At 47.0% G+C, this 25,051-nt stretch overlaps 2 protein-coding genes across 2 annotated transcripts; both read right to left on the reverse strand.

The window, feature by feature from the left end:
- Positions 1–53: 53 nt before the first annotated feature.
- cela2a (chymotrypsin like elastase 2A) lies at positions 54–7,425 on the reverse strand. The gene is made up of 8 exons (XM_018090263.2): positions 7,380–7,425; positions 6,591–6,679; positions 4,124–4,221; positions 3,355–3,483; positions 2,471–2,607; positions 2,050–2,195; positions 755–907; positions 54–600 (listed from the first exon to the last, which is right to left on the reverse strand). The coding sequence occupies exons 1-8, from the start codon at positions 7,417–7,419 to the stop codon at positions 583–585; spliced, it is 810 nt and encodes a 269-aa protein (XP_017945752.1). The 5' UTR covers positions 7,420–7,425; the 3' UTR covers positions 54–582.
- A 10,754-nt stretch (positions 7,426–18,179) lies between these two features.
- Positions 18,180–23,535, reverse strand: ctrc (chymotrypsin C). The gene is given in 8 exon segments (NM_001008076.1): positions 18,180–18,319; positions 19,276–19,428; positions 20,132–20,277; positions 20,380–20,516; positions 21,787–21,909; positions 22,854–22,954; positions 23,032–23,120; positions 23,487–23,535. Coding segments are annotated over 8 exon segments (807 nt in total). The 5' UTR covers positions 23,527–23,535; the 3' UTR covers positions 18,180–18,301.
- Between the last annotated feature and the right edge of the window lie 1,516 nt (positions 23,536–25,051).

Raw genomic sequence — 25,051 nt, forward strand, 5'->3', positions numbered from 1 at the left:
AGCCGTCACATAAATCAGTTGTTGTCTAGTGAGACATTAACCAAAACCATAAGTGAGACCATTATTGTTTATTGCCAAACTGAGCCCCATTATTCCAATAATCATTGTTTAATTGAACACATTTCAGAGAGTAATATTCTGAGACAGTTTGCAATTGGTCTTCATTTTTTATTATTTACAGTTTTTTAGTTATTTCATTTTCCATTCGAGTTGGGAGTTTTAGCAGTTATTTGGTTGCTAGGGTTCAAGATACCTTAGCAACCAGGGAGTGGTTTGGATGGGAGACAGGTATATGAATAGGAGAGGGGCTGAATAGAAAAAAAAGTTTTAAAAAAACTAACACAAACAATAAAACTGGAGCCTCATAGAGTAGTAGTTATTTGGCTGCCGGGGTCAGTGACCCCCATTTGAAAGAGTTGGAATGAAGAAAGGCAAATAATTCAAGAACTATACCTAATAAATAATAAGGACCAATTGAAAAGTTACTTAGAATAGATTATTCGTTAATAATTACTAAGCAATATGTGGAATCCATGAAATTCCGGCCTTGTGGAAAGCCTGGCACAGCACTTACATGGCATCTTAGTTGGAAGCGATTGTCTGAAAAGTGAGACACAAATGGTACAATGAGAATTGTGTGTCCCTTCCTGCCAACCCGAGGCTCTCTGATATTGAGAACTATTCAAGGCTTCAAACTGAAAGCCCTATAAGTGAGAGTATATTAAACATGTCCCATGTAACCCCCAAGTCTCACCGTGCTGATCCAGCTGTTGAATTCTGAGACGCGAGAGAAGACAGACGGCTTCTTGGGATAGTTGCACCCTGCGGCTGAGCCAAAACTGACCACACCGTGCACCTCCCAAGTCCCATTAGCGTTCCTGCAGTTAAGTGGCCCTCCAGAGTCTCCCTGCCAGAGAAAGCAGGAATTGTTGTTTCAGTAAACTCAAGATCATGAATGAAATGGGCAGACGGGAAAGTGTTGGAAGGGTTACTGCCTGCCCTGCTCTCATTTCCCTACAGAAATAGGGGTTGGTAGCACTAGGTAGGTACCTAATATATAGGGGCAGAGACAGGGGAGAGTGTTGGAAGGGTTACTGCCTTCCCTGCTCTCATTTCCCTACAGAAATAGGGGTTGGTAGCACTAGGTAGGTACCTAATATATAGGGGCAGAGACAGGGGAATAGTGTTGGAAGGGTTATCTTGCCTGCTCTGCTCTCATTTCCCACAGAAATTAGGGGTTGTAGCACTAGGTAGGTAACCTAAATATATATAGGGGCAGAGACAGGGGAAAGGTTGAAGGGTTACTGCCTGCCCTGCTCTCATTTCCCTACAGAAATAGGTTGGTACACTAGGTATACCTAATATATAGCGGCAGAGACAGGGGAAGGTTGAAGGGTATACTGCCTTCCCTCTTCTTCATTCCCTACAGAAATAGGTGGTAGCCTAGGTAGGTAACCTAAATATAGGGCAGAGACAGGGGAAAGTGTTGGAAGGGTTACTGCCTGCCCTGCTCTCATTTCCCTACAGAAATAGGGTTGGTAGCACTAGGTAGGTACCTAATATATAGGGGCAGAGACAGGGGAAAGTGTTGGAAGGGTTACTGCCTGCCCTGCTCTCATTTCCCTACAGAAATAGGGGTCGGTTAGCACTAGTAGGTACCTAATATATAGGGCAGAGACAGGGGAAAGTGTTGGAAGGGTTACTGCCTGCCCTGCTCTCATTTCCCTACAGAAATAGGGGTCGGTAGCACTAGGTAGGTACCTAATATATAGGGGCAGAGACAGGGGAAAGTGTTGGAAGGGTTACTGCCTGCCCTGCTCTCATTTCCCTACAGAAATAGGGGTTGGTAGCACTAGGTAGGTACCTAATATATAGGGGCAGGGACAGGGGAAAGTGTTGGAAGGGTTACTGCCTGCTGTGCACTACTACAACCCCAAACATGTTTGGGTGCTGTGGATACAAAGGATAAGCAGAGAGGACCCCCCTTGCCTTTCCCCTGCTGTAGCCATCTTCTTTCCCACAGAGCAGTACAGCGCCTGCCTGACTTACGTTGCAGCTTGAGGTGATGCCGTCCCCACCAGCGCAGATCATGTTGGTCCGGACGCCGTCCCCCCACCAGTCCCACTGGGAACAGGTTGCATAATCCACAACCAGTAAAAGGCCCTGCTGCAGAATATCTGGCTCTGGGCCACCAGCTGGAACAACAAGCAGATATGTAGGGTGAGTGACAGGAGAAAGGATTTATGGTGGTGTTGGGTTATAGAATGGCCAATTCTAAACAACTTTTCAATTGGTCTTCATTTTTTATCTTTTATACTTTTTGAATTATTTGCCTTCCTCTTCTGACTTTTCCCAGCTTTCAAATGGGGGTCACTGACCCCGGCAGCCAAAATCTGTTGCTCTGTGAGGCTACAATTTTATTATTGTCACATTTTATAACTTATTTTTCCCATTACAAATAGGCACTTACTTCTGATATTGCCCCAGCCTGTAACATAGCAGCCATATTGGTGAGGTAGGATGTACCCAGCTGGGGGCAAACAGGCGGGTTGGACGGTGTCGCTGAAATCCACACTTTCCTCCAGTTTGATGAGTGAGATATCAAAGCTAGAATATATAATGGAATAATATGATACCCCCGAATATGAATAGCTTGGCAGTAAGATGATGGAAATAAACCCAATAGGGCTGTTCTGCCCCAATAAGGGGTAATTATATCTTAGTTGGGATCAAGTACAGGTACTGTTTTATTATTACAGAGAAAAGGGAATCATTTAACCATTAAATAAACCCAATAGGGCTGTTCTGCCCCAATAAGGGGTAATTATATCTTAGTTGGGATCAAGTACAGGTACTGTTTTATTATTACAGAGAAAAGGGAATCATTTAACCATTAAATAAACCCAATAGGACTGTTCTGCCCCCAATAAGGGGTAATTATATCTTAGTTGGGATCAAGTACAGGTACTGTTTTATTATTACAGAGAAAAGGGAATCATTTAACCATTAAATAAACCCAATAGGGCTGTTCTGCCCCAATAAGGGGTAATTATATCTTAGTTGGGATCAAGTACAGGTACTGTTTTATTATTACAGAGAAAAGGGAATAATTTAACCATGAAATAACCCCAATAGGGCTGTTCTGAAAAGACTTGATGACGTTTGTGCACCCCCAAGTTTGTTTCTTTATACTTGATTCCTGCATTACTGTCCCCCCCAATACATGATCAGCTCCCCATACACACAGCAGTGTTAGCATTGTGCCCACCGTACCCCACTTGGTTGGCATGACACCCCATATTGACCATTACAGGCTGGTGTAATGAGAAACCCCCACAGCCAGAGAGACATTACCCGTTGCCCAGACTGTTCGGGTCCCATCTTGGATGGTTAATAAGTTTAGAGACGTTGATGATTTTCTGTCCGGGTTCAATGTATCGGAGGTTGTGTTTCCCGAGCTGCACTCGGTAAGTATTGTATGAACTGGAACGGAGAAAGAGAAGGAATTAGAATAGGGGGGCAGGGAGGTATTCACTGAGGTGGCAAATTCAATATTGGGGCTATTAAGTTGCTATTAAAGGAGAACTAAACCCTATAAATAGATATGGCTAGAAATGCCATATTTTTTATACTGAATTTATGGCACCAGTCTCATGGTTCAGCATCTCTATAGTAGTAATGAACCAGTTGTGCACAGGAGCTCCCCATCTTGGATCCTGTTAGGCGTGTCAGTGGCACTGCACGTGCTCAGTGGGCTCTGAGCAGTTTAGGGGTCCTTGCAAATCATCAGGTAAATAATGACATTTGCTTGTCATAGGAGCTGATGTTTCAGGGCTTATTATTAAAGGGGTGGGTTCACCTTCACGTTGACTATTAATATGTTATAGAATGGCTGATTCTTAGCAACTTTTCAATTGGTCTTATTATTTTATTTTGTATAGTTTTTTCAATTATTTGACTCCTTTCAGGTTTCAAATAGGGGTCACTGACCCCGGCAACCAAAACACTATTGCTCTGTGAGGCTCCAGTTTTATTGTTATTGTTACTTTTTATTCCTTATCTTTCTATTTAGATCCCTCATTATTCATGTTCCTGTCTCTGTTTCAAACTGTTGTTTCCATACCTGATACAATGAGCCGCAGTCAGAACCCAGTTAGATGAGATGAGGCTTCCCCCACATGTGTGGTACCAGTATCCATAATAGAGGTACTGCAGAGAGACCTATAGAGAGGCAAGTGATAGGCACAACAGTCACCCCGCTATAGTTCCAGGGGTACCCAGGGCACAAATAAGCACTCACCCCAAATCCCCCCCTAACTGGCCTTCAGGCTGGGCCCCCTTAGCCCATAACAAGGTTACAGATATATAGAAACATTGGGGTAACAGTCACCCTGCTATAGTTCCAGGGGTACCCAGGGCACAAATAAGCCCTCACCCCAAATCCCCCCCTAACTGGCCTTCAGGCTGGGCCCCCTTAGCCCATAACAAGGTTACAGATATATAGAAACATTGGGGTAACAGTCACCCCGCTATAGTTCCAGGGGTACCCAGGGCACAAATAAGCCCTCACCCCAAATCCCCCCCTAACTGGCCTTCAGGCTGGGCCCCCTTAGCCCATAACAAGGTTACAGATATATAGAAACATTGGGGTAACAGTCACCCCGCTATAGTTCCAGGGGTACCCAGGGCACAAATAAGCACTCACCCCAAATCCCCCCCTAACTGGCCTTCAGGCTGGGCCCCCTTAGCCCATAACAAGGTTACAGATATATAGAAACATTGGGGTAACAGTCACCCCGCTATAGTTCCAGGGGTACCCAGGGCACAAATAAGCCCTCACCCCAAATCCCCCCCTAACTGGCCTTCAGGCTGGGCCCCCTTAGCCCATAACAAGGTTACAGATATATAGAAACATTGGGGTAACAGTCACCCCGCTATAGTTCCAGGGGTACCCAGGGCACAAATAAGCACTCACCCCAAATCCCCCCTAACTGGCCTTCAGGCTGGGCCCCCTTAGCCCATAACAAGGTTACAGATATATAGAAACATTGGGGTAACAGTCACCCCGCTATAGTTCCAGGGGTACCCAGGGCACAAATAAGCACTCACCCCAAATCCCCCCTAACTGGCCTTCAGGCTGGGCCCCCTTAGCCCATAACAAGGTTACAGATATATAGAAACATTGGGGTAACAGTCACCCCGCTATAGTTCCAGGGGTACCCAGGGCACAAATAAGCACTCACCCCAAATCCCCCCTAACTGGCCTTCAGGCTGGGCCCCCTTAGCCCATAACAAGGTTACAGATATATAGAAACATTGGGGTAACAGTCACCCCGCTATAGTTCCAGGGGTACCCAGGGCACAAATAAGCACTCACCCCAAATCCCCCCTAACTGGCCTTCAGGCTGGGCCCCCTTAGCCCATAACAAGGTTACAGATATATAGAAACATTGGGGTAACAGTCACCCTGCTATAGTTCCAGGGGTACCCAGGGCACAAATAAGCACTCACCCCAAATCTCCCCCTAACTGGCCTTCAGGCTGGGCCCCCTTAGCCCATAACAAGGTTACAGATATATAGAAACATTGGGGTAACAGTCACCCTGCTATAGTTCCAGGGGTACCCAGGGCACAAATAAGCACTCACCCCAAATCTCCCCCTAACTGGCCTTCAGGCTGGGCCCCCTTAGCCCATAACAAGGTTACAGATATATAGAAACATTGGGGTAACAGTCACCCCGCTATAGTTCCAGGGGTACCCAGGGCACAAATAAGCCCTCACCCCAAATCCCCCCCTAACTGGCCTTCAGGCTGGGCCCCCTTAGCCCATAACAAGGTTACAGATATATAGAAACATTGGGGTAACAGTCACCCCGCTATAGTTCCAGGGGTACCCAGGGCACAAATAAGCACTCACCCCAAATCCCCCCCTAACTGGCCTTCAGGCTGGGCCCCCTTAGCCCATAACAAGGTTACAGATATATAGAAACATTGGGGTAACAGTCACCCCGCTATAGTTCCAGGGGTACCCAGGGCACAAATAAGCACTCACCCCAAATCCCCCCCCTAACTGGCCTTCAGGCTGGGCCCCCTTAGCCCATAACAAGGTTACAGATATATAGAAACATTGGGGTAACAGTCACCCCGCTATAGTTCCAGGGGTACCCAGGGCACAAATAAGCACTCACCCCAAATCCCCCCCTAACTGGCCTTCAGGCTGGGCCCCCTTAGCCCATAACAAGGTTACAGATATATGGAAACATTGGGGTAACAGTCACCCCGCTATAGTTCCAGGGGTACCCAGGGCACAAATAAGCACTCACCCCAAATCCCCCCCTAACTGGCCTTCAGGCTGGGCCCCCTTAGCCCATAACAAGGTTACAGATATATAGAAACATTGGGGTAACAGTCACCCCGCTATAGTTCCAGGGGTACCCAGGGCACAAATAAGCACTCACCCCAAATCCCCCCTAACTGGCCTTCAGGTCAGCAGTCTAATGAATCTGTTGTTCTGTTAGGTACCTGCCCCCTACAGAAACCCCGGACATTTCTGCACTTATTCCATGGACTCATGAGGCAAAAAGCACTTACCTGCCAGGGCCAGCTGTGTGGAGCTACGTCCTCCCCATTGACCACTCGGGATACCACAGGCTGGTAGGTGGGCACGCCACAGCAGTAGGCTGCAGGACACACACTGATCAGGGGGCACATTCAGGCCATTTGTGGTTATTTATATCTTAGTTGGGATCAAGTACAGGTACTGTTTTATTATTACAGTGAAAAGGGAATCATTTAACCATTAAATAAACCCAATAGGGCTGTTCTGCCCCAATAAGGGGTAATTATATCTTAGTTGGGATCAAGTACAGGTACTGTTTTATTATTACAGAGAAAAGGGAATCATTTAACCATGAAATAAACCCAATAGGGCTGTTCTGCCCCAATAAGGGGTAATTATATCTTAGTTGGGATCAAGTACAGGTACTGTTTTATTATTACTGGGTAAAAGGAAATCAGTTTTAAAATTCTGAATTATTTGATTAAGATGGAGTCTATGGGAGACGAGCTTTCCGTAATTCGGAGCTTTCTGGATAACGGGTTTCCGGATAAGGGATCCCATACCTGTACAGACTAGCCCACTGATAGAGCCTAAGTGACCCCATAGCTTCACCTGTCTGGTAAAGTTAAAAAGGATTTATAAATATTTATAAAAATATAGAAAACTGCAAGGCACACAGTGCACCTACCCCCAGCCAGTGCACCTACCCCCAGCCAGTGCACCTACCCCCAGCCAGTGCACCTACCCCCAGCCAGTGCACCTACCCCCAGCCAGTGCACCTACCCCCAGCCAGTGCACCTACCCCCAGCCAGTGCACCTACCCCCAGCCAGGCACAGCACCAAGACCAGCAGAGGAGTCATATTCACCTACGGTATCTGCCCTCTTTCTGCCTTGGCCTTTATTTATCCAAACCTTTCATTGACGTTTTGCCCTATTTTGGGCCTGATAAAGCCTTTGTATTTATCTCCATCCCAATGTTTGCCAGACCTTCTGTAAAAGACATATTTTTTCCCAAATGAATGTTGCAATGCACTGCAAATATCCAGCTCTGCAAGAGACTTTCTGCAGCTCTAAATAAAGTTATTAATTTGGTATTCCACATAAGTCCTGGCCACGTAGGTACAGAATCTTGGGCAGGTTGGTACAGTATCTTGGGCAGGTAGGTACGATATCTTGGCAAGGTAGGTACAGTATCCTGGCAAGGTAGGTACGGTATCTTGGCAAGGTAGGTACTGTATCCTGGGAAGGTAGGTACAGTATCCTTGCCAGGTAGGTACGGTATCTTGGCAAGGTAGGTACTGTATCCTGGGAAGGTAGGTACGGTATCCTGGCAAGGTAGGTACGGTATCTTGGCAAGGTAGGTACTGTATCCTGGGAAGGTAGGTACGGTATCTTGGCAAGGTAGGTACTGTATCCTGGGAAGGTAGGTACGGTATCCTGGCAAGGTAGGTACGGTATCTTGGCAAGGTAGGTACTGTATCCTGGGAAGGTAGGTACGGTATCTTGGCAAGGTAGGTACTGTATCCTGGGAAGGTAGGTACGGTATCCTGGCCAGGTAGGTATGGTATCTTGGCAAGGTAGGTACTGTATCCTGGGAAGTTAGGTACAGTATCTTGGCCAGGTAGGTACGGTATCTTGGCAAGGTAGGTACTGTATCCTGGGAAGGTAGGTACGGTATCTTGGCCAGGTAGGTACGGTATCCTGGGAAGGTAGGTACAGTATCTTGGCCAGGTAGGTACGGTATCCTGGGAAGGTAGGTACAGTATCTTGGCCAGGTAGGTACGGTATCCTGGGAAGGTAGGTACGGTATCTTGGCAAAGTAGGTACAGTATCCTGGCAAGGTAGGTACAGTATCCTGGCCAGGTAGGTACATTATCTTGGCCAGGTAGGTACAGTATCTTGGCAAGGTAGGCACAGTATCCTGGCAAGGTAGGTACGGTATCCTGGCGAGGTAGGTACATTATCTTGGCCAGGTAGGTACTGTATCCTGGCAAGGTAAGTACAGTATCCGGGAAAGGTAGGTACCGTATCCTGGCAAGGTAAGTACAGTATCCGGGAAAGGTAGGTTCCGTATCCTGGCAAGGTAAGTACAGTATCCGGGAAAGTAGGCACGGTATCCTGGCAAGGTAAGTACAGTATCATGGCCAGGTAGGTACAGTATCTGGGAAAGGTAAGTACAGTATCCGGGAAAGGTAGGTACAGTATCCTGGCCAGGTAGGTACAAAACTGCTTTACAAAAGTAATTCAGTGCTATAAAAGTGATGATCATTGCGTTTTCTCTGTCAGTGCCGCCTTGTTCCCTCCCTGTCCCACATGTTCTCCCCTCCAACTTCATAACCTTTTTGGCTTAATCACAACAGTAAGCAGTTCATATTGGGAAATGGTTGTAGCACCCCAAAACCCGCCCCTTTAGTGATGGTCTGATGCCTGTGATAATATAAGTTGGTCTTAACATGAAGATAGTTTATAAAATGAAGGGGGGACCCCTGCGGTGCTCTCCCTACACATAGAAAAATAGTTTGACTCTTTATCGTGGGACTTCCCCAGATATGCTTCGGTTACATGGGCGTCCACAGAAGGGGGCAAGAGGGGGCACTTGCCCCCCCCTGGAAAAGTAGCAAAAAAACAAAAACCTTACTCCGTTTCTGCACTTTCCCCTCAAGCCCGTTTTTGCTGTGCTCCGATTGGATCTTTCTTCTTGTGGATTCTCCAATCAGAGCACAGCTTCCTTGACAGACAGTAAAATTGACCAATCAGAGCACAGATGCACACAAGGATCGGGAGATTTTGCAAACTGGAAACAGAAATGAAGACTGAAAAGAACAATCTGCCCCTGTAACTTTACCTAAGAACCAACTCTCAACTTTTGCTGCAGTTTTCATCCCACAGGTACTATACACAGGTACTATACCCAGGTACTATACCCAGGCACTATACACAGGTACTATACACAGGCACTATACCCAGGCACTATACCCAGGTACTATACCCAGGCACTATACCCAGGCACTATACCCAGGTACTATACCCAGGCACTATACCCAGGTACTATACACAGGCACTATACACAGGTACTATACCCAGGTACTATACCCAGGTACTATACCCAGGCACTATACACAGGCACTATACCCAGGTACTATACCCAGGCACTATACCCAGGCACTATACCCAGGTACTATACACAGGCACTATACCCAGGCACTATACCCAGGCACTATACCCAGGCACTATACCCAGGCACTATACCCAGGCACTATACACAGGCACTATACCCAGGCACTATACCCAGGCACTATACCCAGGTACTATACCCAGGCACTATACCCAGGTACTATACACAGGCACTATACCCAGGCACTATACCCAGGTACTATACACAGGCACTATACCCAGGCACTATACCCAGGCACTATACCCAGGTACTATACCCAGGTACTATACACAGGCACTATACCCAGGCACTATACACAGGCACTATACCCAGGTACTATACACAGGCACTATACCCAGGCACTATACACAGGCACTATACCCAGGTACTATACCAGGTACTATACACAGCACTATACCCAGTACTATACACAGGCACTATACCCAGGTACTATACACAGGCACTATACCCAGGCACTATACCCAGGTACTATACACAGGCACTATACACAGGCACTATACCCAGGTACTATACACAGGCACTATACACAGGCACTATACCCAGGTACTATACACAGGCACTATACAGGTATATACCCAGGTACTATACAGGTACTATACACAGGCACTATACCCAGGTACTATACACAGGCACTATACCCAGGTACTATACCCAGGCACTATACCCAGGCACTATACCCAGGTACTATACACAGGTACTATACCCAGGCACTATACCCAGGTACTATACCCAGGCACTATACCCAGGCACTATACCCAGGCACTATACACAGGTACTATACCCAGGTACTATACCAGATACTATACACAGGCACTATACACAGGCACTATACCCAGGTACTATACCCAGATACTATACACAGGCACTATACCCAGGTACTATACACAGGTACTATACACAGGCACTATAACACAGGTACTATACCCAGGTACTATACCCAGGTACTATACCCGGGTACTATACACAGGTACTATACCCAGGCACTATACACAGGTACTATACCCAGGTACTATACCCAGGCACTATACACAGGTACTATACCCAGGCACTATACACAGGTACTATACCCGGGTACTATACACGGGTACTATACCCAGGCACTATACACAGGTACTATATATACACAGGTACTATACCAGCAGGTATATACACAGGTACTATACCCAGGCACTATACACAGGTACTATACCCAGGTACTAGGGTACTATACACAGGTACTATACCCAGGCACTATACACAGGTACTATACCCAGGCACTATACACAGGCACTATACCCCAGGTACTATACCAGGTACTATACACAGGTACTATACCCAGGCACTATACACAGGCACTATACACAGGCACTATACCCAGGTACTATACCCAGGCACTATATATACCAGGTACTATACAGGTACTATACCCATACTACCCAGGCACTATACACAGGTACTATACCCAGGCACTATACCCAGGTACTATACCCAGGCACTATACCCAGGCACTATACACAGGTACTATACCCAGGCACTATACACAGGTACTATACCAGGCACTATACACAGGCACTATACCCAGGTACTATACACCAGGTACTATACCCAGGTACTATACCAGGCACTATACACAGGCACTATACACAGGCACTATACCCAGGTACTATACCCAGGCACTATACACAGGTACTATACCCAGGCACTATACACAGGTACTATACCCAGGTACTATACCCAGGCACTATACACAGGTACTATACCCAGGCACTATACACAGGTACTATACCCAGGTACTATACCCAGGCACTATACACAGGCACTATAGGTACTATACACAGGTACTATACACAGGTACTATACACAGGCACTATACACAGGCACTATACCCAGGTACTATACCCAGGTACTATACCCAGGCACTATACACAGGCACTATACCCAGGTACTATACCCAGGCACTATACACAGGCACTATACCCAGGCACTATACACAGGTACTATACCCAGGCACTATACACAGGCACTATACCCAGGTACTATACACAGGCACTATACACAGGTACTATACCAGGTACTATACCAGGCACTATACACAGGCACTATACAGTACTATACCCAGGCACTATACACAGGTACTATACACAGGCACTATACCCAGGTACTATACACAGGTACTATACACAGGCACTATACCCAGGTACTATACACAGGTACTATACACAGGTACTATACACAGGTACTATACACAGGCACTATACCCAGGCACTATACACAGGTACTATACCCAGGCACTATACACAGGTACTATTTACCCAGGTACTATACCACAGCACTATTACCCAGGTACTATACACAGGCACTATACACAGGCACTATACACAGGTACTATACACAGGTACTAATACCCAGGTACTATACACAGGTACTATACACAGGCACTATACCCAGGTACTATACACAGGTACTATACACAGGCACTATACACAGGTACTATACCACAGGCACTATACCCAGGTACTATACACAGGTACTATACACAGGCACTATACCCAGGTACTATACACAGGCCACTATACAACAGGTTACTATACCCAGGCACTATACACAGGCACTATACCCAGGCACTATACCCAGGCACTATACACAGGTACTATACCCAGGTACTATACCCAGGTACTATACACAGGTACTATACACAGGCACTATACCCAGGTACTATACACAGGCACTATACACAGGTACTATACCCAGGCACTATACACAGGCACTATACACAGGCACTATACCCAGGTACTATACCCAGGCACTATACACAGGCACTATACCCAGGTACTATACACAGGTACTATACACAGGTACTATACACAGGTACTATACACAGGCACTATACACAGGTACTATACCCAGGTACTATACCCAGGCACTATACACAGGTACTATACACAGGTACTATACCCAGGTACTATACCCAGGCACTATACACAGGTACTATACACAGGCACTATACCCAGGTACTATACACAGGCACTATACACAGGCACTATACACAGGCACTATACCCAGGTACTATACCCAGGCACTATACACAGGTACTATACCCAGGTACTATACCCAGGCACTATACCCAGGCACTATACACAGGCACTATACACAGGTACTATACCCAGGCACTATACACAGGCACTATACCCAGGTACTATACCCAGGCACTATACCCAGGTACTATACCCAGGTACTATACAGTTCTAAAGAATCACTAGCTGACATTAAATTGTTTTTTGCCTGACCTGACATCTATAATAATTTATAATCTATCCCCTACCCTAACACATGGAGGGTAAGTTAACTCTTTCCCTCTGAAAAAGCTCATTGTGTGTTTATATATTTGTTGTTGTTTTTTGCACTTACTATTTTTTTTTTTTTTTTGTCATTGTTTTGTTCATTTATAGTAAGTTACAGTGGGGCCAATGTTGTGTATCAGTGCCAGTGTTATAGTGCCAGGGCCTGAATATCTGCCCTCAGTACCCACTGCTTCTCACTGTATATAATGTGCTGGGTTTGTAAATACGGACTGCATCTCACTGTATATAATGTGCTGGGTTTGTAAATACGGACTGCGTCTCACTGTATATAATGTGCTGGGTTTGTAAATACGGACTGCATCTCACTGTATATAATGTGCTGGGTTTGTAAATACGGACTGCGTCTCACTGTATATAATGTGCTGGGTTTGTAAATACGGACTGCATCTCACTGTATATAATGTGCTGGGTTTGTAAATACGGACTGCGTCTCACTGTATATAATGGGGAGTCAGTACCCACTGCCTTTCTTGCTATAAAACTAACATAAACACATCTAAAGGGGTGGTTCACTTTTAAGTTAACCTTTAGTATGTTATAAAATGGCCTATTCCTAGCAACTTTGCAATTGGTCTTTCTAATTAATTTTTTTGAATAATTTGCCTTTCTCTTCTGCCTCTATACAGATTTCAAATGGGGGCCAAAAAATATTGCTCTGTGAGGCTACAATTTTATTATTATTATAATTTTGTATTACTTATTTTTCCAAGTAGGCCCCTTAACTATTCATATTCCCATCTCTTGTTTAAACCACTACCTGGTTGCTAGGGTAAATAAGACCCTTGCAACCAGATAGCTGCTGAAATACCAAATGGAGAGCTGCTGAACAAAAAGCTAAATAACTGAAAAACCATTAAAAATAAAAGTGAATTCGAATGCGAACTACCCCTTTAAGCTAACTGATCCCAAACACAAATGTTTGCAGATCCCCTAACAGAAGTGCGCGTATGAATACATTTACATCCTAAACATTTTAGGGTAAAAAAAAGCACCCCCGCACTTTTGTACAGTATCCCTGGGAGTCAGTGGGAACGGCAAGAGGTAGTTGGGAGGTTAACTTTTTACGCCAGCAGTGAATCCACTAAGTGTCACATTAGCTGTAGGTCAGTCTGTGTATGGGCCATCTTTAGCCTCCCCTAGTATCATCCTGCAAAAAAAAAAATATATATTTTTATATATATAGCAGGTTTATAGAAAGCACTCACGGCATCAGAATATAAAGTAAAAAAGTTTTTTCGTTTATTCAATCATCGCATCAACGCGTTTCGATCCTAACAGGATCGTCAGGATGACGATCCTGTTAGGATCGAAACGCGTTGATGCGATGATTGAATAAACGAAAAAACTTTTTTACTTTATATTCTGATGCCGTGAGTGCTTTCTATAAACCTGCTGTCTATTTATTTGGTCAGCACCCGGCGAGTGCCTCTGGAGCGGTGAGTGCCGATTTCTGCTTGGATTTTTATATATATATATATATATATATATATATATATTTGTCTGTTGCAGGATGATGCTAGCTTACTTGCCCCCCCTTGGAAAATTTTCTGCGGACGCCCATGTTCGGTTAGATAGGGATTTCCTCCCAGTCACACATTCAGGCATTATATAACTTCCCACCATGGGCTGCTTACCTCTCCCATTAATATAGAACGGAGCACTAGACATGGATGCCCCCTGTCTCCAACACTTTTTGTTTTATCAATTGAATTTCACTAAAACAAAAGCTTTCCTATTAAATATGACACCGCATATGATGAAGCTTTTGGATCCTAATTTTCACCTTCATTTAGGGGTCCGCATTACAGATTCATATAACACTCTTAGTGAACTCTTTAAGCGAAGACCCTTACTGTTCCATGGTTTGGTAGGATTAATATAATAAAAATGAGTATCCTTCCCCGTATCTTTTATCTTATTGGTTAACAGGGAGACCAGTCCCTTGGCACTCTAATATAGGGCTTAGCAGGGGTGCGGGGCTTCCTCTTTGGCTGCATCTGATGACCCAGGTGGAAGTTACACTGAGCCTGGGATCAACAGGGCCTCAGTAAAGTGAGTACCCTAGAGGCTGGATCTACTCTAGTGAAGTCGGGGAACAGGGACCCTGTGAATGAGGAATAGTAAGTGTCAGGATAATTTATAAGAGCACTTTATAGGAAAGTGGATTATTTAGAAAGAGCAGTTTCGGCTCCAACCAGGAGAGATTAGCTGGGAGTACCTTCCCTACAGGCAATGTTGCCTATCGGGTCAGTTCCTATCCCTGATCCATAGTCGGCTGTGAGGGATCCTTGGCTGCTAAGGGGCACCCTGAGGATACAGATACTGGGCCAGGCTACTCTCCGCAGGGAAGCCGTGCTGGTTGGTGGGCCTTACCTTCCCCACCCTCGGCTGAGGTGGGCTATACGGGTGGACACCATATTTTTCTACCTGTTGTGCAATTGCCTGATATCTCCTCTGTGTGAGTATTGCTATAACCCTGCATATTGATTTTCTCTGACAATAAACCAATTCTGTTGTTCAACTGCAAGAACCTTCTGGCGGCCATTTGTGTGGGTCGGTTTCAGTTGTAGTTGCACTACACCATAGCTCCGTTTGGTCACTTCCATATAGTGAAGGCCCATCCTAAAGGATTGAGTTGCGTGTACCCCATGCTCTAAACCTATCTAGTCGTGCTGTTGCCTTGGTTACAGCCAAGAAGGGGTTACATATAGATGTAGATCTATGGGGGGACTGAGTGGCCCAAGTTGCACAGCGATTACAGAGGTTTGTCTTGTTATACCCGCCTAGGGGGGTTCTAATGGAACAGGCCATGTACCAATGTGACCTTCTCTGGGCTTACATAAATCTATTGTTTTCCCAACAATACGGCTTACATTTGCCATATAGCACTCTATTTGTACCAAACCAGCCTGAAGGCCAGTTAGGGGGGGATTTGGGGTGAGTGCTTATTTGTGCCCTGGGTACCCCTGGAACTATAGCGGGGTGACTGTTACCCCAATGTTTCTATATATCTGTAACCTTGTTATGGGCTAAGGGGGCCCAGCCTGAAGGCCAGTTAGGGGGGGATTTGGGGTGAGTGCTTATTTGTGCCCTGGGTACCCCTGGAACTATAGCGGGGTGACTGTTACCCCAATGTTTCTATATATCTGTAACCTTGTTATGGGCTAAGGGGGCCCAGCCTGAAGGCCAGTTAGGGGGGGATTTGGGGTGAGTGCTTATTTGTGCCCTGGGTACCCCTGGAACTATAGCGGGGTGACTGTTACCCCAATGTTTCTATATATCTGTAACCTTGTTATGGGCTAAGGGGGCCCAGCCTGAAGGCCAGTTAGGGGGGGATTTGGGGTGAGTGCTTATTTGTGCCCTGGGTACCCCTGGAACTATAGCGGGGTGACTGTTACCCCAATGTTTCTATATATCTGTAACCTTGTTATGGGCTAAGGGGGCCCAGCCTGAAGGCCAGTTAGGGGGGGATTTGGGGTGAGTGCTTATTTGTGCCCTGGGTACCCCTGGAACTATAGCAGGGTGACTGTTACCCCAATGTTTCTATATATCTGTAACCTTGTTATGGGCTAAGGGGGCCCAGCCTGAAGGCCAGTTAGGGGGGGATTTGGGGTGAGTGCTTATTTGTGCCCTGGGTACCCCTGGAACTATAGCGGGGTGACGGTTACCCCAATGTTTCTATATATCTGTAACCTTGTTATGGGCTAAGGGGGCCCAGCCTGAAGGCCAGTTAGGGGGGGATTTGGGGTGAGTGCTTATTTGTGCCCGGGTACCCCTGGAACTATAGCGGGGTGACTGTTACCCCAATGTTTCTATATATCTGTAACCTTGTTATGGGCTAAGGGGGCCCAGCCTGAAGGCCAGTTAGGGGGGGATTTGGGGTGAGTGCTTATTTGTGCCCTGGATACCCCTGGAACTATAGCGGGGTGACTGTTACCCCAATGTTTCTATATATCTGTAACCTTGTTATGGGCTAAGGGGGCCCAGCCTGAAGGCCAGTTAGGGGGGGATTTGGGGTGAGTGCTTATTTGTGCCCTGGGTACCCCTGGAACTATAGCAGGGTGACTGTTACCCCAATGTTTCTATATATCTGTAACCTTGTTATGGGCTAAGGGGGCCCAGCCTGAAGGCCAGTTAGGGGGGGATTTGGGGTGAGTGCTTATTTGTGCCCTGGGTACCCCTGGAACTATAGCGGGGTGACTGTTACCCCAATGTTTCTATATATCTGTAACCTTGTTATGGGCTAAGGGGGCCCAGCCTGAAGGCCAGTTAGGGGGGGATTTGGGGTGAGTGCTTATTTGTGCCCTGGGTACCCCTGGAACTATAGCGGGGTGACTGTTACCCCAATGTTTCTATATATCTGTAACCTTGTTATGGGCTAAGGGGGCCCAGCCTGAAGGCCAGTTAGGGGGGGATTTGGGGTGAGTGCTTATTTGTGCCCTGGGTACCCCTGGAACTATAGCGGGGTGACAGTTACCCCAATGTTTCTATATATCTGTAACCTTGTTATGGGCTAAGGGGGCCCAGCCTGAAGGCCAGTTAGGGGGGGATTTGGGGTGAGTGCTTATTTGTGCCCTGGGTACCCCTGGAACTATAGCAGGGTGACTGTTACCCCAATGTTTCTATATATCTGTAACCTTGTTATGGGCTAAGGGGGCCCAGCCTGAAGGCCAGTTAGGGGGGGATTTGGGGTGAGTGCTTATTTGTGCCCTGGGTACCCCTGGAACTATAGCGGGGTGACTGTTACCCCAATGTTTCTATATATCTGTAACCTTGTTATGGGCTAAGGGGGCCCAGCCTGAAGGCCAGTTAGGGGGGGATTTGGGGTGAGTGCTTATTTGTGCCCTGGATACCCCTGGAACTATAGCGGGGTGACTGTTACCCCAATGTTTCTATATATCTGTAACCTTGTTATGGGCTAAGGGGGCCCAGCCTGAAGGCCAGTTAGGGGGAGATTTGGGGTGAGTGCTTATTTGTGCCCTGGGTACCCCTGGAACTATAGCGGGGTGACTGTTACCCCAATGTTTCTATATATCTGTAACCTTGTTATGGGCTAAGGGGGCCCCGCTGAAATCCTTTTTTGAAAAAAGACTAGAAATGTCTCTTTGCTTTGTCACTTTATTGCGAAATCCAAAATGTGGATGACACGAGGTGTTAAAGGAAATACGAGGAATGCACGAATCAGATGCCCTGTTGTTGCGGATACGATGGAAATTGCGCTTGTTCTTAATTGCTGGCAATTTTCTGTAAATAAAAGACAACAACGTAAGGTTTATACATACGTGCCCTGCGGTACTAAGGACTCGCAATGAGTGTCGCTATGGTAATGAGTAGAACCCCAGCTGGAAGCCCCTTTTCATGCCAACGTTACCACTTCTGAACACTAAGGTGGGTATGAACAGGGCCCCCTCGCCCTATGTGCCCCCCTGGCAATGTAAATGACTCCTTACATTTTTTTGCCCACAATGCACCTTGTCTGCATGGACAAGAATACCTTGCACTGTGCCTTGTGCATCAAAGAGGAGTAAATATGGACATACACAGGCCATGAAAAGCTGTCATCTCAGTCCCTCAGGCCGAGGTGGCCAATAATGGCCCATGTATGGGGCTCTCTCAGCTCCCTCTCCGGCTGATAGCATGTGCCCATATAGCTATTGAACAGGCCAAATTAGCAGGTCTTTGGGTATATAGTAGTGACTTGCGGGTTGACCAAAAAACGTGGGTTGGGTGGGCTTGGAATATGGGCAACCATTACAGGTTTGGGTTGGGTGAGGGTCAGACTCCATCTCTAATGGAACCAGAGGTGTGTTCATAAGTAGCGTATGGAGCAGGAAGATGCGGATACAGGTTGGGCAGGGGTTGGCCAAGCCAAGAGGGCAGCACAGCTGGCCACCTCACCCCTGCACCATCCCCTGAATGTGCCGCTCAAAGTGGTGGGAGAATGGGAACGGGGACTAGGGGTAGGCAGGAGAGGTACCAGCATTGCGCCCTAGGTAGCTGCCCCTTCTGCCTACCCCTAGTTCCAGCCTTGGGCACTGGTCTGACAATTGCAACATTTTCTGGGTGCGGGTTACGGTTGCAGGTTAGGGTCAGGGGAGTCTTTGCTGATCCGTGCATCACTAGTGTATAGCCTATAGCATTCTGTCACATGATGTCGGACATGGTATTGGCACCCTCAGTGCCCCGTTGTACATTCTCACCTCGCTGATCCAGTCGTTATAGGCGGACACACGGGTGAAGACGGTTGGTTTCTTGGCATAGTTGCAGCTAATGCCAGAGCCGAAGCTGACAATGCCGTGGACTTCCCAAGCTCCACCTGCTGCCTGGCAGTTCAGAGGGCCACCAGAATCACCCTGTGGGAGACCAAGATGCCACGATGAAGAAGACATTCCTGTCATTCATCTATGAAGTCATATGTTGAACTTTTATTTGTCCCAACATAGTTCTTGGGAAAGTACCAAGAGTCCCCTAATAGCAAAGGTTGCTCAGTAAGATTCCATTTCATTGGGACCTGGAGTTATAGGATTGGCCAATCACTGGGATGGTTGTTGGTCACTGTCTAGGCTCTATGTCCATTCTGCCATTCTATGTTCTAGTGTCTCATACTGGCATGTAATGTCCTGCTGGAATATCCCCATATTTCCCTATGATTATTTTGGGCATTTCCAACCCTACTGGCCAGTAATGGCCATGGTACTCTGAGACTCCTTATGTAAAGGGATTCCAGTGTCATATATTGACCCCTCTTATTATGATTTTATTTGCTCTCTCCCCCAGGCTCTAATGGTTACATTGGGGGAGCACCCTCATAGCTAAATTGGGCAAAGTCCTCCCCAATGTCTATTAACTCCTTTACGTTTCCGTTCTACTGGCCACGTCTTAATTCCCTGCCTTGATAGTTAGTATTCCACAATCAGCCAATACGTAGCCTTTACTGAACTACTGTAACTTGCTAAGGGCAGCCATGTTTTCTGTACAACTTTCTGTGACATTCAGGTGGCATTGTGGGATTTTAGACCTACACGTGGCCCCACAGGGCCAGACTGTGACTCTTACATTGCAGCCAGACACGATTCCATCACCACCAGCACAGACCATGGTGGTCTGAACCTGGCTTCCCCACCAGTCACGCAGGGTGCAAGTGGCATGGTCCACAACGGGCAGAAGGGCTTGTTGCAAGTTGTCAGCGATTGGTCCGTTGGCTGGAAGCAAGGAGAATGGCAGGTTGAGGTCATGGTCACTCAGGGCCCCTGCTATATATCTGTGTCTTATGTCTATCATGGTCAGGGCTTAGTATGACTTACTGTAGAGGCGCCCCCATCCAGTCACAAAGCAGGGGAAGTCGTTGGCGAGGATGGCACCGCTGGAAGGAATGCAGGCTGGTTGGATCGCTTCGCTCAGAGGAGCAGGCTGGGACAGCTTGATCAGAGCAATGTCGTTGCTGGGGAAGAAAGGGTAACAATTAATAAGAGCCAGGGTCAGACTGGGGAGGGTGGGGTCAGACTGGGGAGGGCGGGGTCAGATTGGGGAGGGCAGGGTTAGGCTGGGGAGGGAGGGGTCAGACTGGTGAGGGCGGGGTCAGACTGGTGACGGCGTGGTCAGACTGGTGAGGGCGGGGTCAGACTGGGGAGGGTGGGGTCAGACTGGAGGACGGGGTAGGACTGGGGAGGGCAGGATCAGACTGTGGAGGGCGGGATCAGACTGTGGAGGGCGGGGTCAGACTTTGGAGGGTGGGGTCGGACTGGGGAGGGCGGGGTCAGGCTGGGAAGGGCAGGGTCAGACTGGGGAGGGCAGGGTCAGACTGGGGAGGGCAGGGTCGGACTGGGGGTGGGGTCAGACTGGGGAGGGCAGGGTCAGGCTGGGAAGGGCGGGGTCAGACTGTGGAGGGTGGGGTCGGACTGGGGAGGGCGGGGTCAGGCTGGGAAGGGCAGGGTCGGACTGGGGAGGGCGGGGTCAGGCTGGGAAGGGCGGGGTCAGACTGGGGAGGGCAGGGTCGGACTGGGGGCGGGGTCAGACTGGGGAGGGCAGGGTCAGACTGGGGAGGGCAGGGTCGGACTGGGGGCGGGGTCAGACTGGGGAGGGCAGGGTCGGACTGGGGGCGGGGTCAGACTGGGGAGGGCAGGGTCAGGCTGGGAAGGGCGGGGTCAGGCTGGGGAGGGCGGGGTCAGACTGGGGAGGGCAGGGTCAGGCTGGGGAGGGTAGGGTCAGGCTGGGAAGGGTGGGGTCAGACTGGGGAGGGCGGGGTCAGGCTGGGGAGGGCGGGGTCAGGCTGGGGAGGGCAGGGTCAGACTGGAGGACGGGGTAGGACTGGGGAGGGCAGGATCAGACTGGGGAGGGCGGGGTCAGGCTGGGAAGGGCGGGGTCGGACTGGGGAGGGCGGGGTCAGGCTGGGAAGGGCAGTGTCAGACTGGGAAGGGCAGGGTCAAGCTGGGGAGGGTGGGGTCAGACTGGGGAGGGCAGGGTCGGACTGGGGGCGGGGTCAGACTGGGGAGGGCAGGGTCAGGCTGGGAAGGGTGGGGTCAGGCTGGGGAGGGCGGGGTCAGGCTGGGGAGGGCGGGGTCAGGCTGGGGAGGGCAGGGTCAGGCTGGGGAGGGCAGGGGTCTGGGCCCACTGGGTGAGCACTCATTACTGTGACAGGCCAGTCTGACCCCCGAATGCCGATACATAGCCATACAGTGAGGCATAAACAGCCCAGCACCCCCAAAACTCACATAATGAAAAGGGAATTCCACTTCTCATGGACAATGATTTTCTCAGGGGTGATAGCGACGGCTTCAGCCTCATCCTGCTGCAGGCTGTGCTTGCCCAGGAACACTCTGTAGACACGGCCAGAGCTATGGAGGGCAATGATAAAGAGACAGCATTAGCCTCGACCAATCAAATGCTCTCTATCTATCTATCTGTCTATCTATCATAATCTATCATCTATCTATCTATCTATCATCTATCTATCATCTATCTATCTATCATCATCTATCTATCATCTATCTATCTATCTATCTATCTATCATCTATCTATCATCTATCTATCTATTTATCTATCTATCTATCATCTATCTATCATCTATCTATCTATCTATCTATCATCTATCTATCTATCTATCTATCATCATCTATCTATCATCTATCTATCTATCTATCTATCTATCTATCTATCATCTATCTATCATCTATCTATCATCTATCTATCTATTTATCTATCTATCTATCATCTATCTATCATCTATCTATCATCTATCTATCTATCTATCTATCTGAAACAACAGATTTGGAAGGCAATTTGCTTTGGCTAACAATGGCTCTTTCCAAGTGATCCATAAGGTAGACTTTTCCCAGAAGGCCTAGGACTTCTTCTTGGTGCCCATACACAGGCCGATCTGCTCGCTTGGCGATGTCGCCAAGTGAGCGGATCTTCTCCCGATATGTGGGCGATATTGGGAGAATCCAGGATAATTCAATTGTTTGGCCCTGGGGCCAAATGATCGAATTATAATGACGGGTATAGGAGAATTCGGTCCAGGGACCGCATCAACGAGCTGATGCGGTCCCTGATCCGACTAGATTTTCTAACCTGCCCGATCGAGGCAGGCCGTCGGTAGTCCCCATACACGGTCTAAGCTAGAATCGGCCCTTGTATGGGGACCTTTAGTTCAGGGTTAATATTTTGCATTATTCTGAACCCCCACCCACTAGGACCCTCTGTACACTTGGGGATACAGGAAGCCGCAGTTTCCCTACACCCACTGACACTATATAATGGGCTGTATTTCTGCTTTACCTGATACAATGTGCAGCAGTCAGGACCCACTGTTCAGAGATGAGGGTTCCGCCGCAGGTGTGACCCCAAGCACCACTGGTTCCCTGATACTGGAGGGAGATCTGCAGAACAGAAGATTTCACATTAGCCGGCTGACCCAATGGGTACCATGTCTGACACAAGCCAGAGCCTTCCTTACCTGCCATGGCCAACTGTGTGGCACTACATCTTCTCCACCGACAACCCTGGTAACTTTGGGGGCGACAGCTGGAACCCCACAACTGTAGGCTGAATGTTGAGAAAATGAATTAGGTTATGATATTACGGAACAGCATCTCCCATTCGCTATAATATGGAACTTGTTCATAGACACAAAGTGATATGGAGTCCAATGACCATAGAGTTGAGGTTCTTAAGTTACAGACAGGCTTAGTCTTTCATTCTCTTTTATAATTTTGATATAAAAAGTATTTGTACACTGCTTTTCCATCACACATCCAATCTCAATGTTTCCCTATGAGGGGGCGGCCATATTTGTGCAGCATTAGTCCATTAGCATTAGAAGCTATAACTGACAGATTGCGATGTATATAATATATATAATGGAAATATATATATAACAAATACGAGACAGAGGAGGAAGGTTGCCCTTACCATAGCCCACGCAGATCGCAAGAAGCACAAACTTGAACATGGTGAATTCGTAACCCGTGGCGAAGTCTGCTCCAACCGTATGGTATATATACCGTTTGCCCCACCCACCGGCTTATTCATTGGACAAGGGAGAGCCAATAAGGCCACATCCCTATTTAGATAGATTATCTTTGGGGAATAACAAAATATTGACTTTAGAAGTGTTTGACCCCAACTCGTGTGTGCGGCACAGGTGTGCATTTCACAAACAACGAGGGATTAATGATTATATTAATAATTTTATCTAAATTGGCTTTTTTCAGGCTTTTCTCTTCTCTATTCTATACAGGTATGGGATCCCTTATCCTGAAAAACATTATCCATAAAGTTCTGAATTCTATAGTCCCATAGACTCCATTATTAGCAAGTAATTCTAATTGTTATAAATGATCCCCTTTTTCTCTGTAATAATAAAACAGTATCTGTACTTGATCCCAACTAAGATATAATTACCCCTTATTGGGGCAGAACAGTCCTATTGGGTTTATTTAATGGTTAAATGATTCCCTTTTCTCTGTAATAATAAAACAGTACCTGTACTTGATCCCAACTAAGATATAATTACCCCTTATTGGGGCAGAACAGTCCTATTGGGTTTATTTAATGGTTAAATGATTCCCTTTTCTCTGTAATAATAAAACAGTACCTGTACTTGATCCCAACTAAGATATAATTACCCCTTATTGGGGGCAGAACAGCCCTATTGGGTTTATTTAATGGTTAAAGGATTCCCTTTTCTCTGTAATAATAAAACAGTACCTGTACTTGATCCCAACTAAGATATAATTACCCCTTATTGGGGCAGAACAGCCCTATTGGGTTTATTTAATGGTTAAATGATTCCCTTTTCTCTGTAATAATAAAACAGTACCTGTACTTGATCCCAACTAGGACATAATTACCCCTTATTGGGGCAGAACAGCCCTATTGGGTTTATTTAATGGTTAAATGATTCCCTTTTCTCTGTAATAATAAAACAGTACCTGTACTTGATCCCAACTAAGATATAATTACCCCTTATTGGGGCAGAACAGCCCTATTGGGTTTATTTAATGGTTAAATGATTCCCTTTTCTCTGTAATAATAAAACAGTACCTGTACTTGATCCCAACTAAGATATAATTACCCCTTATTGGGGCAGAACAGCCCTATTGGGTTTATTTAATGGTTAAATGATTCCCTTTTCTCTGTAATAATAAAACAGTACCTGTACTTGATCCCAACTAAGATATAATTACCCCTTATTGGGGCAGAACAGCCCTATTGGGTTTATTTCATGGTTAAATGATTCCCTTTTCTCTGTAATAGTAAAACAGTACCTGTACTTTCTCTATTTCATTATATATAATGACCCCCCCCGTTAACTGCCCCCCCCCAGTGTAACCAATCCCAACTGGGCCAGCCTTTCCCCATAACTGAGCCCATTCCCTTTATCAGCTTAGTTGCTCTTCTCTGTACTTATGTCCCTGCTTTAAAGGAATACTGCCATGTGTTTTTTTCAAAATTTCCCATGGGGCTAGCCATAT

The sequence above is a fragment of the Xenopus tropicalis genome, chromosome 7 (genome assembly GCF_000004195.4).
Source record: "Xenopus tropicalis strain Nigerian chromosome 7, UCB_Xtro_10.0, whole genome shotgun sequence".
NCBI lineage: Eukaryota > Metazoa > Chordata > Amphibia > Anura > Pipidae > Xenopus > Xenopus tropicalis.

Coding starts and splice junctions, on each gene's coding strand:
- cela2a (XM_018090263.2), bottom strand. CDS start 7,419: ATGACTCCTCTGCTGGTCTTGGTGCTGTGCCTGGCTGGGG. Junction 6,680..7,379: donor GGTGCTGTGCCTGGCTGGGG/GTAGGTGCACTG, acceptor TGTGTCCTGCAG/CCTACTGCTGTGGCGTGCCC. Junction 2,608..3,354: donor CCGAACAGTCTGGGCAACGG/GTAATGTCTCTC, acceptor TATATATTCTAG/CTTTGATATCTCACTCATCA.